At 35.4% G+C, this 21,154-nt stretch overlaps 1 protein-coding gene across 6 annotated transcripts in view; it reads right to left on the bottom strand.

Moving 5' to 3' along the window:
* LOC135209047 (anoctamin-10-like) overlaps positions 1-21,154 on the bottom strand; it is a 269,749-nt gene that overhangs the window by 155,182 nt on the left and 93,413 nt on the right. For 4 of the 6 annotated variants that reach the window (XM_064241591.1, XM_064241592.1, XM_064241594.1 and 1 more), the window contains exons 3-8: positions 17,696-17,812; positions 15,903-15,998; positions 15,568-15,748; positions 9,662-9,778; positions 6,322-6,384; positions 4,657-4,770 (exon numbers count right to left, since the gene is read on the bottom strand). In XM_064241591.1, the coding sequence (XP_064097661.1) occupies positions 4,657-4,770; positions 6,322-6,384; positions 9,662-9,778; positions 15,568-15,748; positions 15,903-15,998; positions 17,696-17,812 (688 nt within the window). The remainder of the gene's footprint in view (positions 1-4,656; positions 4,771-6,321; positions 6,385-9,661; positions 9,779-15,567; positions 15,749-15,902; positions 15,999-17,695; positions 17,813-21,154) is intronic. The other 2 variants (XM_064241595.1, XM_064241596.1) reach the window with 2 other exon arrangements.

The raw sequence follows: 21,154 nt of genomic DNA, 5'->3' as shown, positions 1-21,154 counted from the left end.
CCAAACATGCCTGTTGTTCAAATTATGCAGCTCAATTTTGCCCGATGTGAATACGACTCCCTAATCTAAACATATATTATGGTTTAGTATAGAAATGGAAATTAATCCAACAGACAACCCACGGGAGGTTACAAGAGAATGCAACATGGTTAATGTAGAGACAGTTTAAAGAATTCCAATTTATTTGTATAAATACATACATAATTAATGCAATATCAGTAAAAGAGAAATAAGTCAATAGATCTCAGGGTTCAGTTGAGTCCAGTCAGAAATTTTTGCATGATCTGCCCGGTTGACAGCGCGAGTTGCATCGTTTTTTTCTTAGGCAGCTGCATCGCCCTGATGTACATAGAGTAGTACATTGACACTTTATAAATCCTTGCCCACCAGTGGCTCTTGCTGTTGCTGTTCTTATCGATAGGCAGATATCAGGAACCTCTTCAGACTTTATCAGGGCTGTTTGGTTGCACTTAGATCAGCTGCTATAAATTTTGGTCCAAGAATTCCCTCCCGACAACCTACACTGTATAGTCCATCTTGTTCCTTGAGGACGACCACTAAGAGATTTTTAAGATCTGTTGGACCACGATCGACATCCGGGACCCTCAGCGTAGCACACTGACCAATGGATAATGGCTTAAGACAGACCCAAAGTTTCGAACAACATTCGAACAACAGTGATTCGTCATTCAGTTCACATTAGGCAAAATACCCTCGCCTAATCTGAAAATCATGCATAATGTTGACAATAGGCAAGTAATTTGGCTATTATCAACATTGTGCAAAACAAATTGCCTAATATGGAGATCAGGCAATTTTTCTGCCTAATGTTCACATTAGGCAATTATCCACATTATGCGTAACACACACACACACACACACACATATCATATATATATATATACATATATATATATATATATATATATATACATATATATATATATATATATATATATATATATATATATATATAGCGGGTATGTAGTTAATTTACGTTCACTATTCACCCGCAACGAATACACCATAGTCCACGATTAGTTTACCTAGAAACATTCTGATTTCAACTCATTTAAGAAACAGATTTAAAAAATCAGAAGAATTACAATAATCAAACGCAAATATTACTTCAAGAGAGGAAAGCTTTTCCTACAATTAACCTGCATTCATATCTAATATCCATGAATTTTCCATATACCAGCTACAATATATCTAAAATACTATTCATACTGACCGCGTTTGAATAGCTCAGACACTGGGCTGCTATAAATTTGGGTCTATCTTAGTTTTACCAGACCACTGAGCTGATTAACAGCTCTCCTAGGGCTGGCCCTAAGGATTAGATATTTTTACGTGGCTTGGAACCAATTGGTCACCTAGCAACGGGACCTACAGCTTATTGTGGATCCAAACCACATTACATCGAGAAATGAATTTCTATCGCCAGAAATAAATTCCTCTGGTTCCGCGTTGGCCGAGCCGGGAATCTAACTTCGGACCACCGGATTGGTAGCCGAGCGCGAAAACCACTAGTCCAATGAGGAACTTGGGCTGCTATAAAAGCAGTGGAAAACCATTTCATAACTTCTCATGAGAAATGAGAAATCCTACAGTATCTCATTCTGTGTTATTTTAGCTATTTTGTAGCCTCGACAAAAAGTATTCTGCTGGCACAGATATATATATATATATAATACATATATATATATATATATATATATATATATATATATATATTTCTATATTTATATTTATATACATAATAACCAATAAGAAAATCCAGAGGCAATCAGAACACACGCTCCTGGACCATCCATGGGCCAGGGCATAAGGCTAGCAACTTCATCCCCAAAAAAGACATGCTTCAAATGTCTGGGCAAATTTTTATAAACTGGTGTAAGTTAAAGCATATCTCCCATTGCGTCATTTCTTTGCTCTGCACAGACCAAACGAAAAATAATTAGTTGTTTATCTGAAGTTGGAATAAGAGCAGATTCAATGGGAAAATTTAAAAGAAAAATAACGAATAAATATATTTATAAATAAATAATTGCAGGGCAAAATATGCAAATCGACTGGAGAAGATCTAATATAAAAGAATAGTAAAGAAAAAATATACTTATAAATAACAGAAGGGCAAAATATACAAAACGATTGGGAAAGGTCATTAAAAGAATAAAAAAGAATAAATATACTTATAAATCAATAAATTGCAGTGGCAAAAGAAAAATATGCACATCGACCTGGGAAAGGTCTATAAAAGAATAAAGAAAAAATGTACTCATAAATAACTGTAAGCCAAAATATACAAACGATTGGGAAAGGTCATTAAAAGAATAAAAAAGAATAAATATACTTATAAATCAATATTGCAGGGCAAATATGCACATCGAACTGGGAAGGTCTATAAAAGAATAAAGAAAAAATGTACTCATAAATAACTGTAAGCCAAAATATACAAAACGATTGGGAAAGGTCATTAAAAGAATAAAAAAGAATAAATATACTTATAAATCAATAATTGCAGGGCAAAATATGCACATCGACTGGGAAAGGTCTATAAAAGAATAAAGAAAAAATGTACTCATAAATAACTGTAAGCCAAAATATACAAAACGATTGGGAAAGGTCATTAAAAGAATAAAAAAGAATAAATATACTTATAAATAAATATGCAAATCGGCTGGAGAAGGTCTATTAAAGATTAATATACGAAAAAATATACTTATGAATAATTGTAGGGCAAAATAAACAAATCGACTGGAGAAGGTCTATTAAAGATTAATATACGAAAAAATATACTTATGAATAATTGTAGGGCAAAATAAACAAATCGACTGGAGAAGGTCTATTAAAGATTAATATACGAAAAAATATACTTATGAATAATTGTAGAGCAAAATATACAAATCGACTGGGAAAGGTCATTAAAAGAATAACAAAGAAATAATATACTTACAAATGAATAATTGCAGGGCAAAATAAGCAAATAGACTGGGAAAGGTCTATAAAAGAATAATAAAGACAAAAATATACTCGTAAATAACTGTAGGACAAAATATACAAATCGTCTATAAAAGAATAATAAAGAAAAAATATAGGGCTACTTTTAAGTACTTGTAGGGCAAAATATACAAATCGACTAGGAATGGTCATTAAAAGAATAATAAAGAAAAAAATATACTTATAAACAATTGTAGGGCAAAATATACAAATCGACTGGAGAAGGTCTATTAAAAGAATGGTAAAGAAATATACTCATAAATAATTGTAGGGCAAAATATACAAATCGACTGGAGAAGGTCTAATAATAAAGAAAAAATATACTTATAAATAATTGTAGGGCGAAATATACAAATCGACTGGAGAAAGGTCTATTAAAAGAATAAAGAAAAAATAAAATTATAAATTATTGTAGGGCAAAATATACAAATATACTGGAGAAAGTCTATTAAAAGAATAATAAAGAAAAAAATATACTTATAAATAATTGCAGGGCAAAATATACAAATCGACTAGGAATGGTCATTGAAAGAATAATGAAGAAAAAATATATAAATTCACTGGTAAAGGTATAAGTAAAAAGCATAAGTAAAAACGAATTGAAAAATATTGATACAATACATATAGCATCAATAAAAACACAACATATGCTGAAGAAATCTACAAAGGAGGAAGTAAATAAGCAAACAAACAAGTGTAGGTAAATCAATATACAAAGAATATGGAAAAATATGTAAAAGTTCAAATAATATATATATATATATATATATATATATATATATATATATATATATATATATATATATATATATATATTAAGAAACAAACCGCCGAAAAGAGCACTTAAAACATATACAAAAAAAAATCAACTACAATTAAATCAAACGAATAAAAATGGCAGCATGAGGAAAATAAGAATGAAAAAAATATATTGGTTTGATAAAGAAAAAATAAAGTAAAAGATATAGTTCCACTTAAATAAATGGAGCTAAAATATTAGTAACAATAAAGTACAAATGAAAACAAAAAAAATTATTGTTTCACGAGCAAAAACTAGCAGCGAAAATGTGAAAACGGCCTCGAATGCAAACATTGAATATATTAATTAAAATATCATCCTGAAGAGAGAGAGAGAGAGAGAGAGAGAGAGAGAGAGAGAGAGAGAGAGAGAGAGAGAGTGTGTGTGTGTTTCAAAGCATCAAATATCTGATGTGAAAGGTAGAATGATTTATCAGATTCCAAACAGTAGGAGAGAGAGAGAGAGAGAGAGAGAGAGAGAGAGAGAGAGAGAGAGAGAGAGATCAGGTGTGAAAGAAAGAATGATGAATGTAATGGACTCCAAACTGTAAGAGAGAGAGAAGGAGAGGGAGCATCAAAATCAAGTGTGAAAGAATGATGTATGAAATGGACTAAAAACTGTTAGAGAGAGAGAGAGAGAGAGAGAGAGAGAGAGAGAGAGAGAGAGAGAGAATAAATCAAAATACCACAGCACTCAACCTCTTGTGAGTAAAAAAAGGCCGAGAAATGAGATGAAAAAATCGAGGAGGGAAAATCCAACAATTCCAGACAAAGAGATTAAGCCAAACACACACCCAAGGCATTTTAACAACACGTCAACGTCATCATCCGGTTAGAAAGCAAGACAGCGTCTACCTGTGTAATAGCTCTCCCCTCTTCCAGGGGCTTCGGCATATTGGTCGCAAACATCTTTTCTTTTGGGAAAAGGTATTGCCAGCGTTGGTAGTTTAAATGCCGGGAGGACCCTCTCTGAAAATGGACAAGGAAATCATATATTTTTTATTATTTTTTAAAAATTTTATACTGTGACTAGACATGGGGCTTTCAGGCACACCAAATCAGTTTGTAGATACCCAAGTTCACCTTTTGACAACCATGATGCCACTACAGTATTAGGAACACCATGAGCATCTGAGGCTGGAGGTGGCACTCCAATGTTGCTTTTATGGGCACAAACCAGTGCCACACGTCACGAAGGATCTGAGGATCGATAGCACTCAGACATCCTACCCATACACATCAATAATTGTCAGTGTCCTTTTGATGTTCTGGTCACATCTTGTACAACAAGAAGCAATGAATATGAGTGAAGACAGGCAGATGATAGTATTCTAGCTTACTCTTTAGTTAAGCATTAAGCAAAATCTAACCAAAATTTCCTTCAAAAATGACAAAAGTTACGTTGTTATTCATTAGCAAAATTAAATAGCTAAACAGATAGTTATTTGATTTGCATTGAAATCGACTGAAAGAGCTCAAAACGTCAAAATACTTATCACTAAGAAAGCAGGCAAAGAACGAGGTTCGCAAACGAAGTAGAAGGATGCAAGCAAACTAAGAAAGCGAAAACGAGGGCCAAGCAGTACAACAACAAAAAAATGGTTGCTAATGAAAGAAATGACAATAATCAATACACACACAAAACCTGCAAACACAGATGCCTCGTTGTATAGCTTAGAAGGCTCTTCTTCTTATGGCTTCAAAGAAGAAACGGCGATGGATGCAAGAAGACAACAAATCATAACATGGTCAAGAGAAGGTAAAAAAATCTGCTAGAAAAAAAAAGCTATTTTTTTTTTAGGACGAGAGGAACAACAACATGGTTTCTGTAAAAAAAAAAAAACTAAATGAAAAAAAAACTGCAACAGAAACACAAAAAGATACCCTGCAAACAAAGGAAGATCGGTTTTCAGGACGAGAGAAAACACAGCAAGTGTTGCCAGATAAAACAAAACACAACCACAGCATCAACAAGCGAGAATAAAAGGCGGCTCGTTGTTTGGCGCAACGAGACAGGATAGGAAAACACAATGATCGTAAAATGTTAATATGTTCGGCAAATCAGCTGCGCATGAGTTGCAGGAGCGTGTGGAGGTTTCACCTTCACCCAGGAGGACACAAACACAAGCGCGAATAATGCTCGCAGGAGTGTCTGATGAAATCATGCACACGAAGGCAACAGCAAAGGATTATTATGAATCACTGAGGTCAGGGAGTTACACTCGTTCCTCCTCTTTGTGTATTTCCAGTTCCAGGTCTCTCTCTCTCTCTCTCTCTCTCTCTCTCTCTCTCTCTCTCCCTGGACTGACCTTCAAGGGCTTAGCGTTCGGTTGCTTCAATTCTCTCCAACGAGAACTTTAGCGCTCTAAAAGGAAAACAAGGCAATAATTCACAACTCTCACACAACAAAGGGAACATGCATCACGGCGTGACGTCAGCAAACTTGGATAGCCAATGGCACGGTTTGGATTCCAATCACAAGACTCCCAGGGACTTTTCAAAGACTGGAGACCTACCTACCTACAAATTCACTGGCGCTTTGGAAGATCGGCATGTCTTCCACGGCAAGGTTAGACTGAAATTCTAGGGGGGGAAACATGATGTCAATGTTGGAATATATATACATACATATGTATATATGTATATATATAAAACTTCATTTAGTTTTTGGTGTTGAAGGAGCACAACAATGCTTTTAAAATTGACCTGGATAACTTTAAACAAGAACGTGGTCGTCCACACAGGCTGCTAGCCATAAAATGCCCCATTCTTCATAATGATTTCTGGGACAAAATCGTCTACTGTGAAATCACCCGCCAGTATTCCCTGTCTCTGTTGACCAAGATCGCATGAATCTGTCATCGTTACGTCTCAAGTTGATTGGAATGTCTTTCTTCTCAACGTTATGTCAGTTGGTCTCACGGTATCAATTCAGGCATAAAAAATTCAGCTTCGTTGTGGTACATCAACACAGAAGACATGACCATATAATATTTATTTCACCACCAAGGAGAACCAATGCAAAAAAAAAAAAAAAAAAAACATGAATAACTATAAAATCTTATTATACCATTACAACAACCAAATAAATAAATAGAATTTTCTCTCCTTTTCAGTATAGTTAAGATTCCTGTTCATGAACAAATACAACGATTTCGCTTGTACTCCTACAAATGGAAACTCTGTACCAAAGGTTCTTGAAATCGTACGCACATTCTTAGCCCCAAGTTGCACAGCTCTCTGCCTTCTATACTCTTCAACCTTCACCCTCTGGTTTCTTACTATTTAGCTGTCCAACTTCTTTAACTTCACCCTTCTGCAACTTCCATCTTTCACTGAGATAAAATACTCAAGTTTGGCCCAAAGTCTTTATATGTGGCTCGGTCTCAAAGCGAAATTAGTAAATAATAATAACTATTGTAATACTGAGGCTCCGAAAAGTAGTCTGACTTGCAAACTTCATCACTTTCGCCTTTCATTAAATTCGTGATTCGTCTTTTGAATGCCAATACATTTACGTCAAACTTCGCATGAATCCAATAAGATGCCTTTCCTGACGTTTGTACTGCTCCTGTACACTTTTCCATACAATTTCCCAATGCTTCCCATTTAATCGTCGTCTCATTCAAAATGAAATTGTTGTAATTACAATATAACCTTTCCGTCTCATCCACAAGAAATAAATGGACCTAGGGCTTTTCGTCGTCTCGGATATGAACACACATAAAAACCTGGTCCTGAGATCCGAGTCCTATCTAAAACAGGTCTCACAATCGAACAGCTACGGGTAATAAATGTCTAACCGATAAAAGGTACTTAAAACCACCAAACTAAAGTTAGGACTACCTTTAATCTACGACACGCGATTACTGGAGCTAAGGACGATACAGTCAAAGATAATTTCACTCTACTAAACTACCGGGCCCTTGTTTATACTACCCTCTCGCTATCTGACTCGCTAGTCATTCTACTTAAGGGTTAACGAAGAGCATAAAAAAATCATGCACTCTGATACTAATTCTACCATTCTAAATATTTCCAACATTCACAGAATTACAAGTTAATATTTATAATACACTATATATTTGTGTATTTATCAATTCAATTTTCTTGGTATGTGCTGAAACTTTATTGGAAACATTAATAAAGATCCTAAACTTTCTTTCAAACATTAAGATAAATGTCCTAAAATGTTCTTTGAAACATAAGATAAATATCCAAACCTTTCTTTGAAACATTATGATAAACATCGTAAATTTACGATAAATATCCTAAACCTTCTCAGAAACATTAAGATAAATATCCTAAAATTTCTTTGAAACATTAAGATAAATATCCTAAACTTTCTCTGAAACATTAAGATAACTATCTTGGACTTTCTTTGAAACATTACGATAAATATCCTAAACTTTCTTTGAAACATGAATATAAAATATCCTAACTTTCTTTTTGAACATTAAGGTAAATAGCCTAAACGTTCTTTGGAAATTAGATAATATCCTGGACTTTCTTTGAAACATTAGATAAAATATCCTAACTTTTCTTTGAAACATAAGTTAAATATCCTAAACTTTCTTTGAAACATTAAGATAAATATCCTAAACTTTCTTTGAAACATTAAGATAAATATCCTAAACTTTCTTTGAAACATTAAGGTAAATATCCCAAACTTTCTTTGGAACATTAAGATAAATATCCTGGACTTTCTTTGAAACATTAAGATAAATATCCTAAACTTTCTTTGAAACATTAAGGTAAATATCCTAAACTTTCTTTGGAACATTAAGATAAATATCCTAAACTTTCTTTGAAAAATTAAGATAAATATCCTAAACTTTCTTTGAAACATTAAGATAAATATCCTGAACTTTCTTTGAAACATTAAGATAAATATCCTGAACTTTCTTTGAAACATTAAGTTAAATATCCTAAACTTTCTTTGAAACATTAAGTTAAATATCCTAAACTTGCTTTGAAACATTAAGGTAAATATCCTAAACTCTCTTTGAAATATTAAGATAAAACCCTAAACTCTCTTTGAAACAATAAGATTATTATCCTAAACGTTCAATAAAATATACTTGAGAATATTCTTGTACTTTTAAAAGTACAATTCAACCATAATATGCTTTGAATTACAGAGGAAAAGTTCTACCCATTAGCTGAAAATATCTTTACGGATTAACAATTTCAGTTTAAATTCTTAGAATTTAAAAAAAATACAAGCTAGACATTCCAAAATATTTTTAAAATTTCACAAACAAATATTCATAGCATCATAGCACTGAATGAGAAAATATTATTTAAACCAAGCAAGAGAATCGTAACGTCGTTGATGATAATATCACACATAAAAAACGAATATAATTAATCCCAACTGAAATATTCTCTAAACTAGTTTAGTCATAATCTAAATAAAGTGGGTACACTACAAAAAAATACATTTGTATTTATTTATCGATATAAATATATATTATATATATTATCACTATTTCAAACTTTAATAATAATAATAATAATAATAATAATAATAATAATAATAATAATAATAATAATAATAATAATAATAATAATAATACAAAAACGATTATAATTAATCCCAATTGAAATATTCTCTAAACTAGTTCTGTCATAATCTAAATACATTGGGTACTCTAGAAAATAATCTATATATATGTATTTAGTATACATCAATATAAATATATATTATATATATATTATCAATATTTCAAAATTTAATAATAATAATAATAATAATAATAATAATAATAATAATAATAATAATAATAATAATAATAATAATAATCCTGCAAAAAAATGTGCTTTTGAAATGACCCACCATCGCTGAAGGAGAACTCACCGAAAGGCGCTGACTGGAAAATAGCTTTGTACCAGCGAGAGGCCAGAGATTCCAGAGCCTGGCGGTCGTGAAGTGGAAACATGTCTGTTATGAGCTCCTCGGCTACGTATACACTGACTGCAATACAAAATAAAAAGTTGGTGTTATTTGCACACGTTAAAAAAAAAGGCATATAATGAAATATTAGTAGAAGTAGGTTGTTTTTCCTGGTAGCAACTGCTGATAAAACAAGGTGTGGCTGTGAGAACCTTCTACTAACAAGTAAGATATTGACCTTGACCTCATGTTACCCATAGGCTTCATGAGTGGAGTATGCGTACAAATGGAAAGTGTTCATCTCACACAGTTTACAAATTAAGGACGGACGGACATTTACGTATACATAAGCCTGGCGGTACGGGACACCTTAAGACAGACAGTAAGACCACCTTGTCAAAATAAATAAATAAGTAAATAAAAACACAACGCAAAAATGTCCCTCAGAATAAATGACGCCAAAGAAGACATTACAGCTCTAAGAAAATCCGTAGAATTGGTAGATAGAGAAGAGAGAATGTAGTTTAAGCTAAAGGCCATGCTCTGGGACCTATGGGGTCATTCAGCGCTGAAACGGAAACTGACGGTAAAAAGGACTGAAAGGCGTAACAGGAGGAAAACCTCAAAGCAGTTTCACTTCGATTCAATAGTTAGGAGAGGGTGGAAAGTAAGATGGAAGAAAGAGAATAAGAACGTAGGTACAGTAAAGATAATGCAAGGGGTTGCAGCTTGAGGACGAAGGGACGCTGCAAAGAACGTCAAGTAATGCCTGCAGTGCACCGCGTAAGGTTCACTGACGGCACTAACCACCTACTGTAGAATTGGTGACAGTTTTAATATTTTGAAGATTTGCTGATGAAAAAAAAAGGAAAAAAAACTGAAAGAGACTAATGAGGGAAATGAAAGAGGTTAAATAAAGAGTGGAAAGGCTCCAGGAGTCGCTGATATTGGTTTCGAATGTGGTGCTGAGGTGAAAAAGTATGGCTGAAGGGTCCTAAGTTAAATGAGCATCATTGGTCTGAAGATGAACCCTATTCAATAGGAACAAGCCCACAGGGGACTATTGACTTAAAATTCAAGCTTCCAAAGAATATCGTGCTCATTAGGAGGAATTAAGAAGAAGCCAAGTGAAATACAGAAAGAAGAGATCCCACTTATCAAAAAAGGAAAAAATAAAGTAATAAATAGATAAATAGTATTGTAATGTAAGAAGAATAGTATTAAGGTAATAATGCACTGCATTTTCGCTTGGACTTCTGAAGTTCCTATTGCACGACGTCCTTTGGGAGGCTGTTCCACAGTCGAACGGTGTGAGGAATAAAGGACCTCTGGAACTGAGAAGTTCGACAGCACAAGGCTGTAAAGGTGACTGTAAGAATGGGTATATCAGGGACGTTCTAGAGTTTTGACAAGAGAAAGTATAAATCAACCTACAAAAACATTTGTTTTTGTAGGTTGAAGAGCGTATTAGATATCTTGACTGGTTGCTCTGAAAGTCTACGATTAGGCACTGAGGTTAATCAACACTAATCATGTATCCCGTAAAAAGTGACAAGTAGATCTTACATATGAATTTCAGCCTAAATGTTGTAATAAACGAGTACAGACTTATCAGTGATCGCGAAGGGAGGTCTCTTCCTGCTCTAGTAGATAGTAAATATATTCCACCAAAGATAACAACAAAAAGAGATCATCAGTTATTTTATACTGCATCAGTGCCACTGCACTAAAAAAAAAAGTTCGGGGGTCGCAACCCCCCAACGGGCTTGTACTAAACACGCTGCATAGGTGGATGCATACCAGGTTAAACCCCTTGGGGGACACTATCTATTAAAAGATAAAAAAAAATATTCTTCTTGATATTGAAGAAAAGAATCGGTTATTTTTCCAACAAGAAACCGTCCTCTCCATGGAGATATATACAACAGACAAAGGCTTAAAGAGATGTGAACATGAATACAAAAATTCTTTTACTATCCTCTTTCTCAATACTGTCTAATTCAAGTTTCACTTATGATTGAAGTATAAAATGATCTGGGTTGCAAATTCCGGAGATATATACTAGTTTGTACAAGCTCCGATTTTTTTTGCTGTGCCCAAAGGTTAACTCAGGTTAGGTTAGGTTAGTTCAAACATGTATCCTACAGGTAATTTGAGAGAGTGACACATAACGAGACAATTTACCAGAAGATTCTATGGTAATTCTTTAAGATATGGCGTCTCGCTTTTTTTCATGAAAGGTCACAGTACTCGGTTACCGTTTGGGAATAAGTCAAAACTGACAGAGTGGTCTGGTTAAACGGCTTTAAAGTCATAACTAATACTAATATCTATTAAGGTCTATTCCTCTCTCGCCTTTTAAAATAGACCAGCATCTTACATCAGCCCTCCAGCGACCCATTTGTATCTTCAGCCCCAATGCACCCTGACAATCCATGCCAAGATGAATGACCCGGTAATGGACAAGGCGAAAGAGAAACAGGTTTTAAGTCCTGGAAACTTCTTAGTCATTTTCTTTCTAGGTTTCTTTTGCTGAGGAATGACAAAGATTTCATGAGAGGTCTCCCCTATATGATGATGTATTTATTTATCTACGCTGAAGGTTCTACTCATCTGTGTTATGAGAAGTATCCCCTGTAGGGTGATGTATTTATTCATCTACGCTGAAGATTCTACGTCATCTGCGTTAAAACCACTTTCCATCTGTCTTTCCCTCTGCTGACCAAAGTAGTGATTTGGGTAACTGGTGGTCAGCCGAATGTAGGCTGGGAAGAGAGGGATAGAATAGAAACAAAATAACAAAAGTGAACGATCAGCACTCAGTCGAACTATACCCCACCAATCAACTGAAAATAAAAGTGCCTCTACCAGGTAATCCTCACCACCCAGCGGTAAATCCATTCAATAGATATCAGATATTCTCTCTCTCTCTCTCTCTCTCTCTCTCTCTCTCTCTCTCTCTCCTCCTATAAAGCTGATACCAAAGATTCAATTACTCCCACCAGTTAACAAAGCATTTGGTTTTAAGTATAAGGAAACAATCGTCATATATTTCAAAAGAGGGACAGATTTTGGATGATCAGCAGGAAAAAAAATTGAAAGCCTTTACTGCGACGGCAAAGAAAAAAATGTAACATAAAAACTTCGAGCGCCGATGGCCATAAACAAGATCTGTGTACTGCTCGGTGGTGACCAAAGACTTGTAAGTTACAAGATACCAGGTGACAGAAACACTTAAAATAGGGGAGTATTGCCGAAAGGAGAAACGAGTGAAAAATGCGACGAAAGAAACTTTCGGCGCAATAAAGTTTCCTTTAACGCTGTACATCATGCGACCCGTGAAATTTTCAATCACGGCCCGGTGGTAACGGTGGTGGCCTGTACTACAGCGTTGCTAGACGCACGATCACGGCTAACTTAAACCTTAAAAAGAATAAAAACTACGGAGTCTAGAGGGCTGCAATTCGGAATGTTTGATGATTGGAAGGTGGATGGTCAACATACTAATTTGCAGCCCTCTAGCCTCAGGACTTTTTAAGATCTGAGGGTGAACTGACAAAGTCATCTTAATAGCTCGTTTTACAGTAAACTAAAAATGGAGAGAAATCAGGGTGAAGTCAGAGCTGGTGCCACGGAGGAAACTGGAGAAAGCTAAAGGAGCAAAATAAGCATAAATGGTTGTGCAACTAGCAAGAAAAGACAGGTGGTATCAGAAAGGACAGAAGAAAGCAAATAAACAAAATGAATTATTCAAAGGTAATGTGAGAAGCTTTGAAAGCTAAGAAAGAAGATGAATGTGGTATACTTACACCTAGAAAATCTTATGATATAATTACTGACAGGCAAAGTGGAGGATGTTGAGATGATTCAAAAAATGTTTAAGATGGAACTGAAGTATGTCGGAATTTGCAGCGAGGATTTTATCTGATTCATGAACTGTTTGCTGTCAAGACCAACGCTGGAGCAAGATAAAAAGACCAAGAAAATAAAGGAAATGAAGAGCAAGGATCTAAAGATGGAAATCGGAGAAACGAAGAAGCAATAATCAGAGAGGTTGGACAACAAGACTGAAGAAAAGAGGCGGAAACGGAGATAAGGTATTAGGTTGAAAAGTGGGAGTAGCTAAGGACTGTAGGAATGATGCAAACACCCTACAGTAAAGCCTACAGTGTACCATGCGAGTTATACTTTCCACACTACCACCTAAGAGGCTTGTAGACAGGAGAGTGACTGGTTTAGCATAAAAGTGGGTTTGAGAAATGGGTTTATTAACTCCATGGCTATTTAATGTCACGCAAAGAAAACTAGATTTGCAAAGAGTTGTTGGATAAGAACATGACTCATGAATATATACAGATGATGAATTTTACAGCTGACTTGGGATAATGAAGAGTGATTGCAGGAACTAATGAAAATGATTGCAGTGTTTGTAAGAGGAGGAAGTTGAGAATGATTGCGCGCAAGAGAAAGGTATCAGGGTAAATGAAAAGCCAGGAAGATGGAGTCATGATTGTTATTATGGACGTGGCCGATTCAAATAGGTATTTGGTAGCGAATATAACAGATGCTGATGACAGAAAGGTCGTAGAACAGGTGAAGCAAAAACGGCAGCACGGTGTGTACAAAAGATTTAGATTGTCAACGAAATCCAAAGTGGGAATGTATGAAGGGAATGTCAGGCCAAAACCCCTCTAGCGATGGGTTGTAGACAGTGAATTCAAATCGAACGGGGGAAAGGTTGAAGCAGTCGAGATGATATTTTTACGTCATGTGCACAGCATAAGAAGTACTGATAGTTTGAGAGATGTGCTAAAATGATTAGTGTAATGGTCTGGGTTAATGGAAAGAATGGGAAATAATAGGGTGGGGAAGAGAATGTAAATTCGATATTGATGGAAGGAGGAGGAGGAGGAACTGGGAACTTCTGGATAGCTTGAAGTTAAGGAGGTATTGGACCGCATATTCAAGAACCACTAAAAAGCTTTGTGTGTGTGTGTGTGCGTGTGTGTGTGTGTGTGTGTGTGTGTCAGGGAGTTAGCAACACTGCTGAAAACTCTTTATTGTATTTTCATGAGGCGGATACATGTTCTGGAAGTTTTATGCACAGTGAGTTCATCCATGATTCACTAGATTAAGTATGACGTGGCAGTGACCTCATTCAGTATTGTTTTTTCAAGGGAGTTCACCCTTGTTAAGAGTAAGGGGAATGTATAGTGACAAAATATAAGAAAATATATGTTCTACATTTTTCACCATAAAACTTCCTCCCTAAAGCAAGGGGAACTACAAATGATGATAACATTTGGCAATTCAACAAGTCTTTCTTTTCGGATTAGTTTACAATCTGTCACAATCGAGTAAGTACATAATTCTTAATTCACTGCGTAGGTCACCACACATACGATGAGTTGCACTGGTTATATATATAATATACAAATATATTGATAAAATATATATTATTCATATATTACTTATATAAGATATATATATATATATATATATATATATATATATATATGATTCATATATATGATTCATATATATATATATATACATATATATATATATATATATATATATATATATATATATAATATACATATATATATATACAATATATTCATTATATTATTCATATATAATGTATATATTATATATCATATTGTATACATATACATTATGTGCTATATATATATATTATATCATATAGTACATATGTATATATATATAATTATTATGCATGTACGAATGTATGTATGTATGTATGCATGTAGGTATGTTTGATATATAATGATATCAAAACACAAATTCACCTTAACCAACGACATTACCGAAAGTGAATAAAAAAAAAAACAATCATAATAACTCACCTATAGACTGCCCTGGATATAGAGTAACATTGGGGTGGCCCGGGACATGCCCCTCTTCCTGCTTAGCCCTGATGGCATCCAACTCGTGCCTCACGCAGAATTCCCTCTCGGCCGGCGTGAGAACCGTGTCCAAGGTCAAACCAGGGTACAGGAACTGGTCAAGGTCACGCACGCTGAATTCCTGCGGAGAGGAGACGGGAATTAATCCAATTCATAAATAAATTGCAACGAATCTGCGCTGGACTTTGAAAACTATATAATCAGAGTGCCACGAATTTGTAAAGTGATCGCTAATGGAATTTCTGAAACATGCGCCAGACTGGACGGAGGCTGACCTGAATCAATCCGGAACTGGATTTCTTCTGCAAATCCGCCGATTCCGCCACCTCCAGCAATTTGATCTTGGTGGCAGACACGTGGACGGTAACCCCCTGGAAAAGACGGAGTCACAGTAGAAAATAAATTGATAAGCGGTTGATGCGTAATCATTTCGCATGACAGATCTCTACATGATAAAATGCAATGCGTATACAAGGTTTTTTTTCCCCGCGTGTACCAACGATAGCCTAATGCCTTAAGGCCGAAGCTTGGCATCACTACGCTCTCTTATATTACCTATATTTTTGAAGGAGCAGGAACGCTTTTATATAATGAGACATGATCATTCAAAATGAACGATGAAGCTTACTTTCACCTTTCCAACTTGATTTCACTTACAATTTCATAAACTTAGTTGTTGCACGTCTTCCTTACGATATGGAAACTAGACAGCAAGTAACATAAATTAGCTTGAGAAATGAGATACTAATTAGGCTGTGGGAGAAATCGGGTCAGAGCTGAATGAGTTTCCATGGTAACAAATAAGTCATATCGGAATCCATTTCTCCCAAACGTTAGTCGTCTCAAATATATGACAAAATGACTGTATATGTCAAGTTTCATCATAATCCGTTCAACTGTTTTTTATACATCTTTCCAAAAAACATAAGGACACACGCAAGGAAAAAGACGGTTATGGTGGGTTATATAAGAGGGTACTTGCACACGCACGCATGCACACACACACACACACACACACACATATATATATAATATATATATATATATATATATATATATATATATATATATATATACATACTATATATATATTATATATACTCAAAAAGTTACTACCATCCCCTTAGATAATCTTATTTCTCTTAATAAAACCCACCGAGTTTGTAACACAAAAATCCTTCAACCACGCGACTTGTTAATTCTCTCTCTCTCTCTCTCTCTCTCTCTCTCTCTCTCTCTCTCTTCTCTCTCTCTCTCTCTCTCACGCTTTCTGTATTGACATTGTAAAAACCTCCACTCCCCAATCCAAACAGACTCGTCACTCAAACACGGTCAGGAGTCAAGACATGATTGCATTTCAACACGTTCACTTATTCTGGTCCACAAACGGTAGCAGAACTTGGATGCAAGTCATGCATAAAGCAAAGAGCAAATATATGGGGTGGACCGTGATGGCTCTGCATACACTCGGAGTCTTGTAGAGCAAACACAAGCTTCATAGAATTACCCCACGCGCCTCATCAAACCATATACGTACAAAAAAATACACAGTCTGAAGAAATCCAAGATTAAAAAGGTGAAACATATAAAAGGTCTCTTGGAGAAAATATTATACAAAAAAAGGAACACTATAACAGTAAAGGAAAAAAAAGGTTCCAAAACCGGTAATAGGTACCAAAAGAAAATGTAAAAAATATTGAATGTGACCCTGAGAAAGTTACACGCAAAAACGAGAATAAAATGCACGACACACTAAAGATGAAATCCCAATCGAAAATCAAACTATTATATATATAAAAAAAAAACACTACAAACAGAAACATTTAAAAAAAAGTCCTAAAACCCGTAAAAGGTTCCAAAAGAAAAAATTGTAAAAAATATTGGTGACGACCCAGAGAAAATGACCCGAACACGAGAATAAAAAGCACGACAAACGAAAGATGAAAATACAATTCAAAATCCCGGAAAGGCGTCCCATAGGAAATCCAATGACAAACACCGAGGGTTCCCTTGGAGGGCACGTTAGAGAAAACCAGAAAACAAAAAACACCGAAGGTTAGTTCCTTACCTGCCCTTGTTTTTGTGGTTCGCATCTGACAAGCAACTCTGCTCCTCCATACTTGTGCTTGGCCTCGATCTTCTCGATCAGCCACTCGATCGCTTCCCTGGCGACAGCCGGATGGAACTGAGGGGGAGGCAAAGGAAAAGAATGACAAATCTTGCGGTTATCGAGTTGACAGAAACAGATTATATAAGCAGAGAGTTCTGATAAAGAGAGTCGTCAGCATTAAAATATTATCGCGGCATTCACTTAAATGGTTTCACTGATTGACTGAGAGATTATATGGCCAGGACTTTGAGTCACGGCTACCAATGACTGCCTAGCATAATGACTGAGTCAGGTACTATAGTAGATTCACATCAACCGTGCATTTGATGCCTAAGCCAGTCCCTTACGACGCTCCCGATTGGCTGTTGAGAAGCCAATCACCGGGCTGGAAGATCTCAGTCTCTCTCGAGAGTTCACATAGGTAGGATCTATGTTCCACCGATCCTGAGGGATACTTTTTAAAGACGTATCCCTCAGGAGAGCTGGAACATAGATCATACCCATGTGAACTCTCTCGAGAGACTGAGAGTTTCCAGCCCGATGATTGGCTTATCAACAGCCAATCTGGAGCGTCGTAAGGGACTGGCCTAGACATCAAATGCACGGTTGATGTGAATGTACTATAGCTGTCTAAATATGTGAAATAGTTAATATTATGATACGTTTGTCATCTCAGATCTACGTTTTATAATGGAAATGAATGGGAATGAATGGAAATGAATGGCAGAACGTCAAGCGTGCACCATTCCAGACCTTAATACCTCAGACAACAAAATCAGTGTCGAGGGGGCAACCAACCAGGTCAGGATGGGGAGTGTGGGCAACACCGACAATCGCCGAATTCACATTCATTAATCAGTCTGTTCCATTTGATCAGTGAGAATCGTATCAACCCCCCCCCCCACCCGCCCCCGCCCGCCCCCGCCGCCGCCTCCTCATTTTCCTAATTTGTTTCTGGAAGGTCTCCCGTCGCCTTTCATCTATTCAGGGTTCTCCATTTAAAACAACTTTGTCGGAAATGTCATGATGGCTCCTAATAATTACATTTCCTCTCCATAAAACCACAACTCAGTCATTACAACCTGGAATTCAATTTTCAATCAGAGAATAAATTCGATTTTCAATCAGAGAATAAACTGCTGCGAAAAAAAACTTTCCATTGGTCTTCATTCTCCTTAACGTTTCTCTTTTCCGGAGGCTTCAAAAGTTGTACATATATCAAAACGTCTAATCACGCTAGCTCCTGACCTACCCAGCTATCTGTAGCCTGTTTTTTTTTTTTTTTTTTTTTTTTTTCTAATGAGTGAAGGAGTTGAGAGGAAATACCAACAGCTGCTCAACACCCACCGTAAGTTACAGTGATGTCTATTGCGATTATTTACCGTCAGCTAGAACCAAAAAAAGTAGCGCTCCCCATCCCGGACAAAGATGAGGATTTAACATAAAAAAAAAAAAAATGATAGCGCTCCCCATAACGGGTCAAGATTAGGATTTCACTAAAAAAATGAAAAAAAAAATTATAGAGCTCCCTATCCTGGGGCAAGATGAGGATTTAACTAAAAAGAAAATATGACAGCGCTCCCCATTTTGGGACAAGATGAGGATTTGACTAAAAAAAAAATTATAGCGCTCCTCATTTTGGGACAAGATGAGGATTTGAATGAAAAAAAAAAAAAAAAAATTATAACGCTCCCCCTTTTGGGACAAGATGAGGATTTGAATAAAAAAAAATTAAAAAATTATAGCGCTCCCCATTTAGGGCCAATATGAGGCTTTGAATAAACAAAAAAAAACTAATGGAGCTCCCATCCCGGGCCAAGATGAGGATTTGACTAAAAAAAAAAGAAAAAAATGACAGCGATCCCCATCCCAGGCCAAGATGAAGATTTGACACAAAAAAAAAAAAAAAAAAAAAATCATAGCGCTCCCCATCCCCGGTTCAAGATGAGATTTGGCTAAAAAAAAAAATATGATATATATATATATATATATATATATATATATATATATATTATATATATATATATATATATATATATATATATATATATATATATTATATATACATATATATATATATATATAGCGCTCCCCATCCGGGGCGAAGATGAGGATTTGATTTGGCTATATATATATATATATATATATATATATATATTATATATATATATATATATATATATATATATTATATATATATATATATATCGCTCCCCATCCCGGGCCAAGATGGGAGGATTTGACAAAAAAGAAAAAAGAAAAAAAAAATTATGGTGCTCCCCATCCCGAGCCAATGATGAGGATTTGGAATGATAAAAAAAAAAAAAGAACAAAATATCATAGCGCTCCCCATCCCGGGCCAGGATGAGGATTTGATGAAATCAAATCCTCTGGATTAGCAATACGTGACGACTTAGGAAATATGACTCAATGGCAACGCTAAACTATTTCATAATGACAACAACCACCTCGTCGTCTGAAGTAAAAACCAAGGTAATCTGTAAACAGATGATTAATGTACAACAACAAATGATCATTTACTGAACTGCAAAGGTTACTGGGTGAGCGATTTTACTTTCCTGCAAGTGGTGATATTTTATCTGATACCAAAATCTTCACATGGTGTGTCTACCTAGAGAGAGAGGGGGTGGGGGAGGGGGGCAGGGTTGGGGGGGCAATAGGAAATATTAATACGGAACGTTCTTTAGCTCTTCTGAATTCGTTAAAAAAGTAAATAAAGACGCATTCGTTTTCCAGTTGTTCCTCTCTATTGTACACCTTTCACTTGACACCAAACCTTCACCCAGATGAATTTTTGAACACTATATAATGACTCTGTCCAAATTTGATTTAATGGAAGATCTGTTACAAAAAGTTAGGAAACTGTAACAAAAAAAAAACTGGCTACTCTTCTGCAAATCATCTTTAATGTTGCTATTCTTTACCCCCCTTAATATCTAACCTCAATCAAACATAAGATAAAAAATCAGGTAATGACTATCTGGAGTGCTGATCTACGCGACCAATTGATTCTAAATACATACATTCGTCAAGAAAGAATTGAAAATTAGTAAGCAACAGATTTCGATTGCATTTCATGCTCCTGCACCCTTTGTCCAACAGATTACAAATTACATCAAGTAATGGTCACTTAGAATTTTGATTTAAATGACTTACTCGGATTAAAAGGCATACATTATGAAAGTGAGGCCCAACCAATCTTCATCGTTGGCAGTCGGATTACCCAACCACTGTCTCTCTTAGGCACGATAAACTATTTTTCTCATTAAAGCTTTCAAATTCATTTTATTTATATGATAGTCGACGGTTGCATCACAGATGAAAGTGGGACGCGTCTTAACATATGAATGCACAGCTGCAATGAATGCAACGAGATGAAGCGATTCGTTCAAGAGA

Source organism: Macrobrachium nipponense, chromosome 37 (genome assembly GCF_015104395.2).
Source record: "Macrobrachium nipponense isolate FS-2020 chromosome 37, ASM1510439v2, whole genome shotgun sequence".
Lineage (NCBI taxonomy): Eukaryota > Metazoa > Arthropoda > Malacostraca > Decapoda > Palaemonidae > Macrobrachium > Macrobrachium nipponense.
The sequence above is the reverse complement of the archived record's forward strand: the minus strand, read 5'-3'. Positions and strand labels throughout refer to the sequence as shown.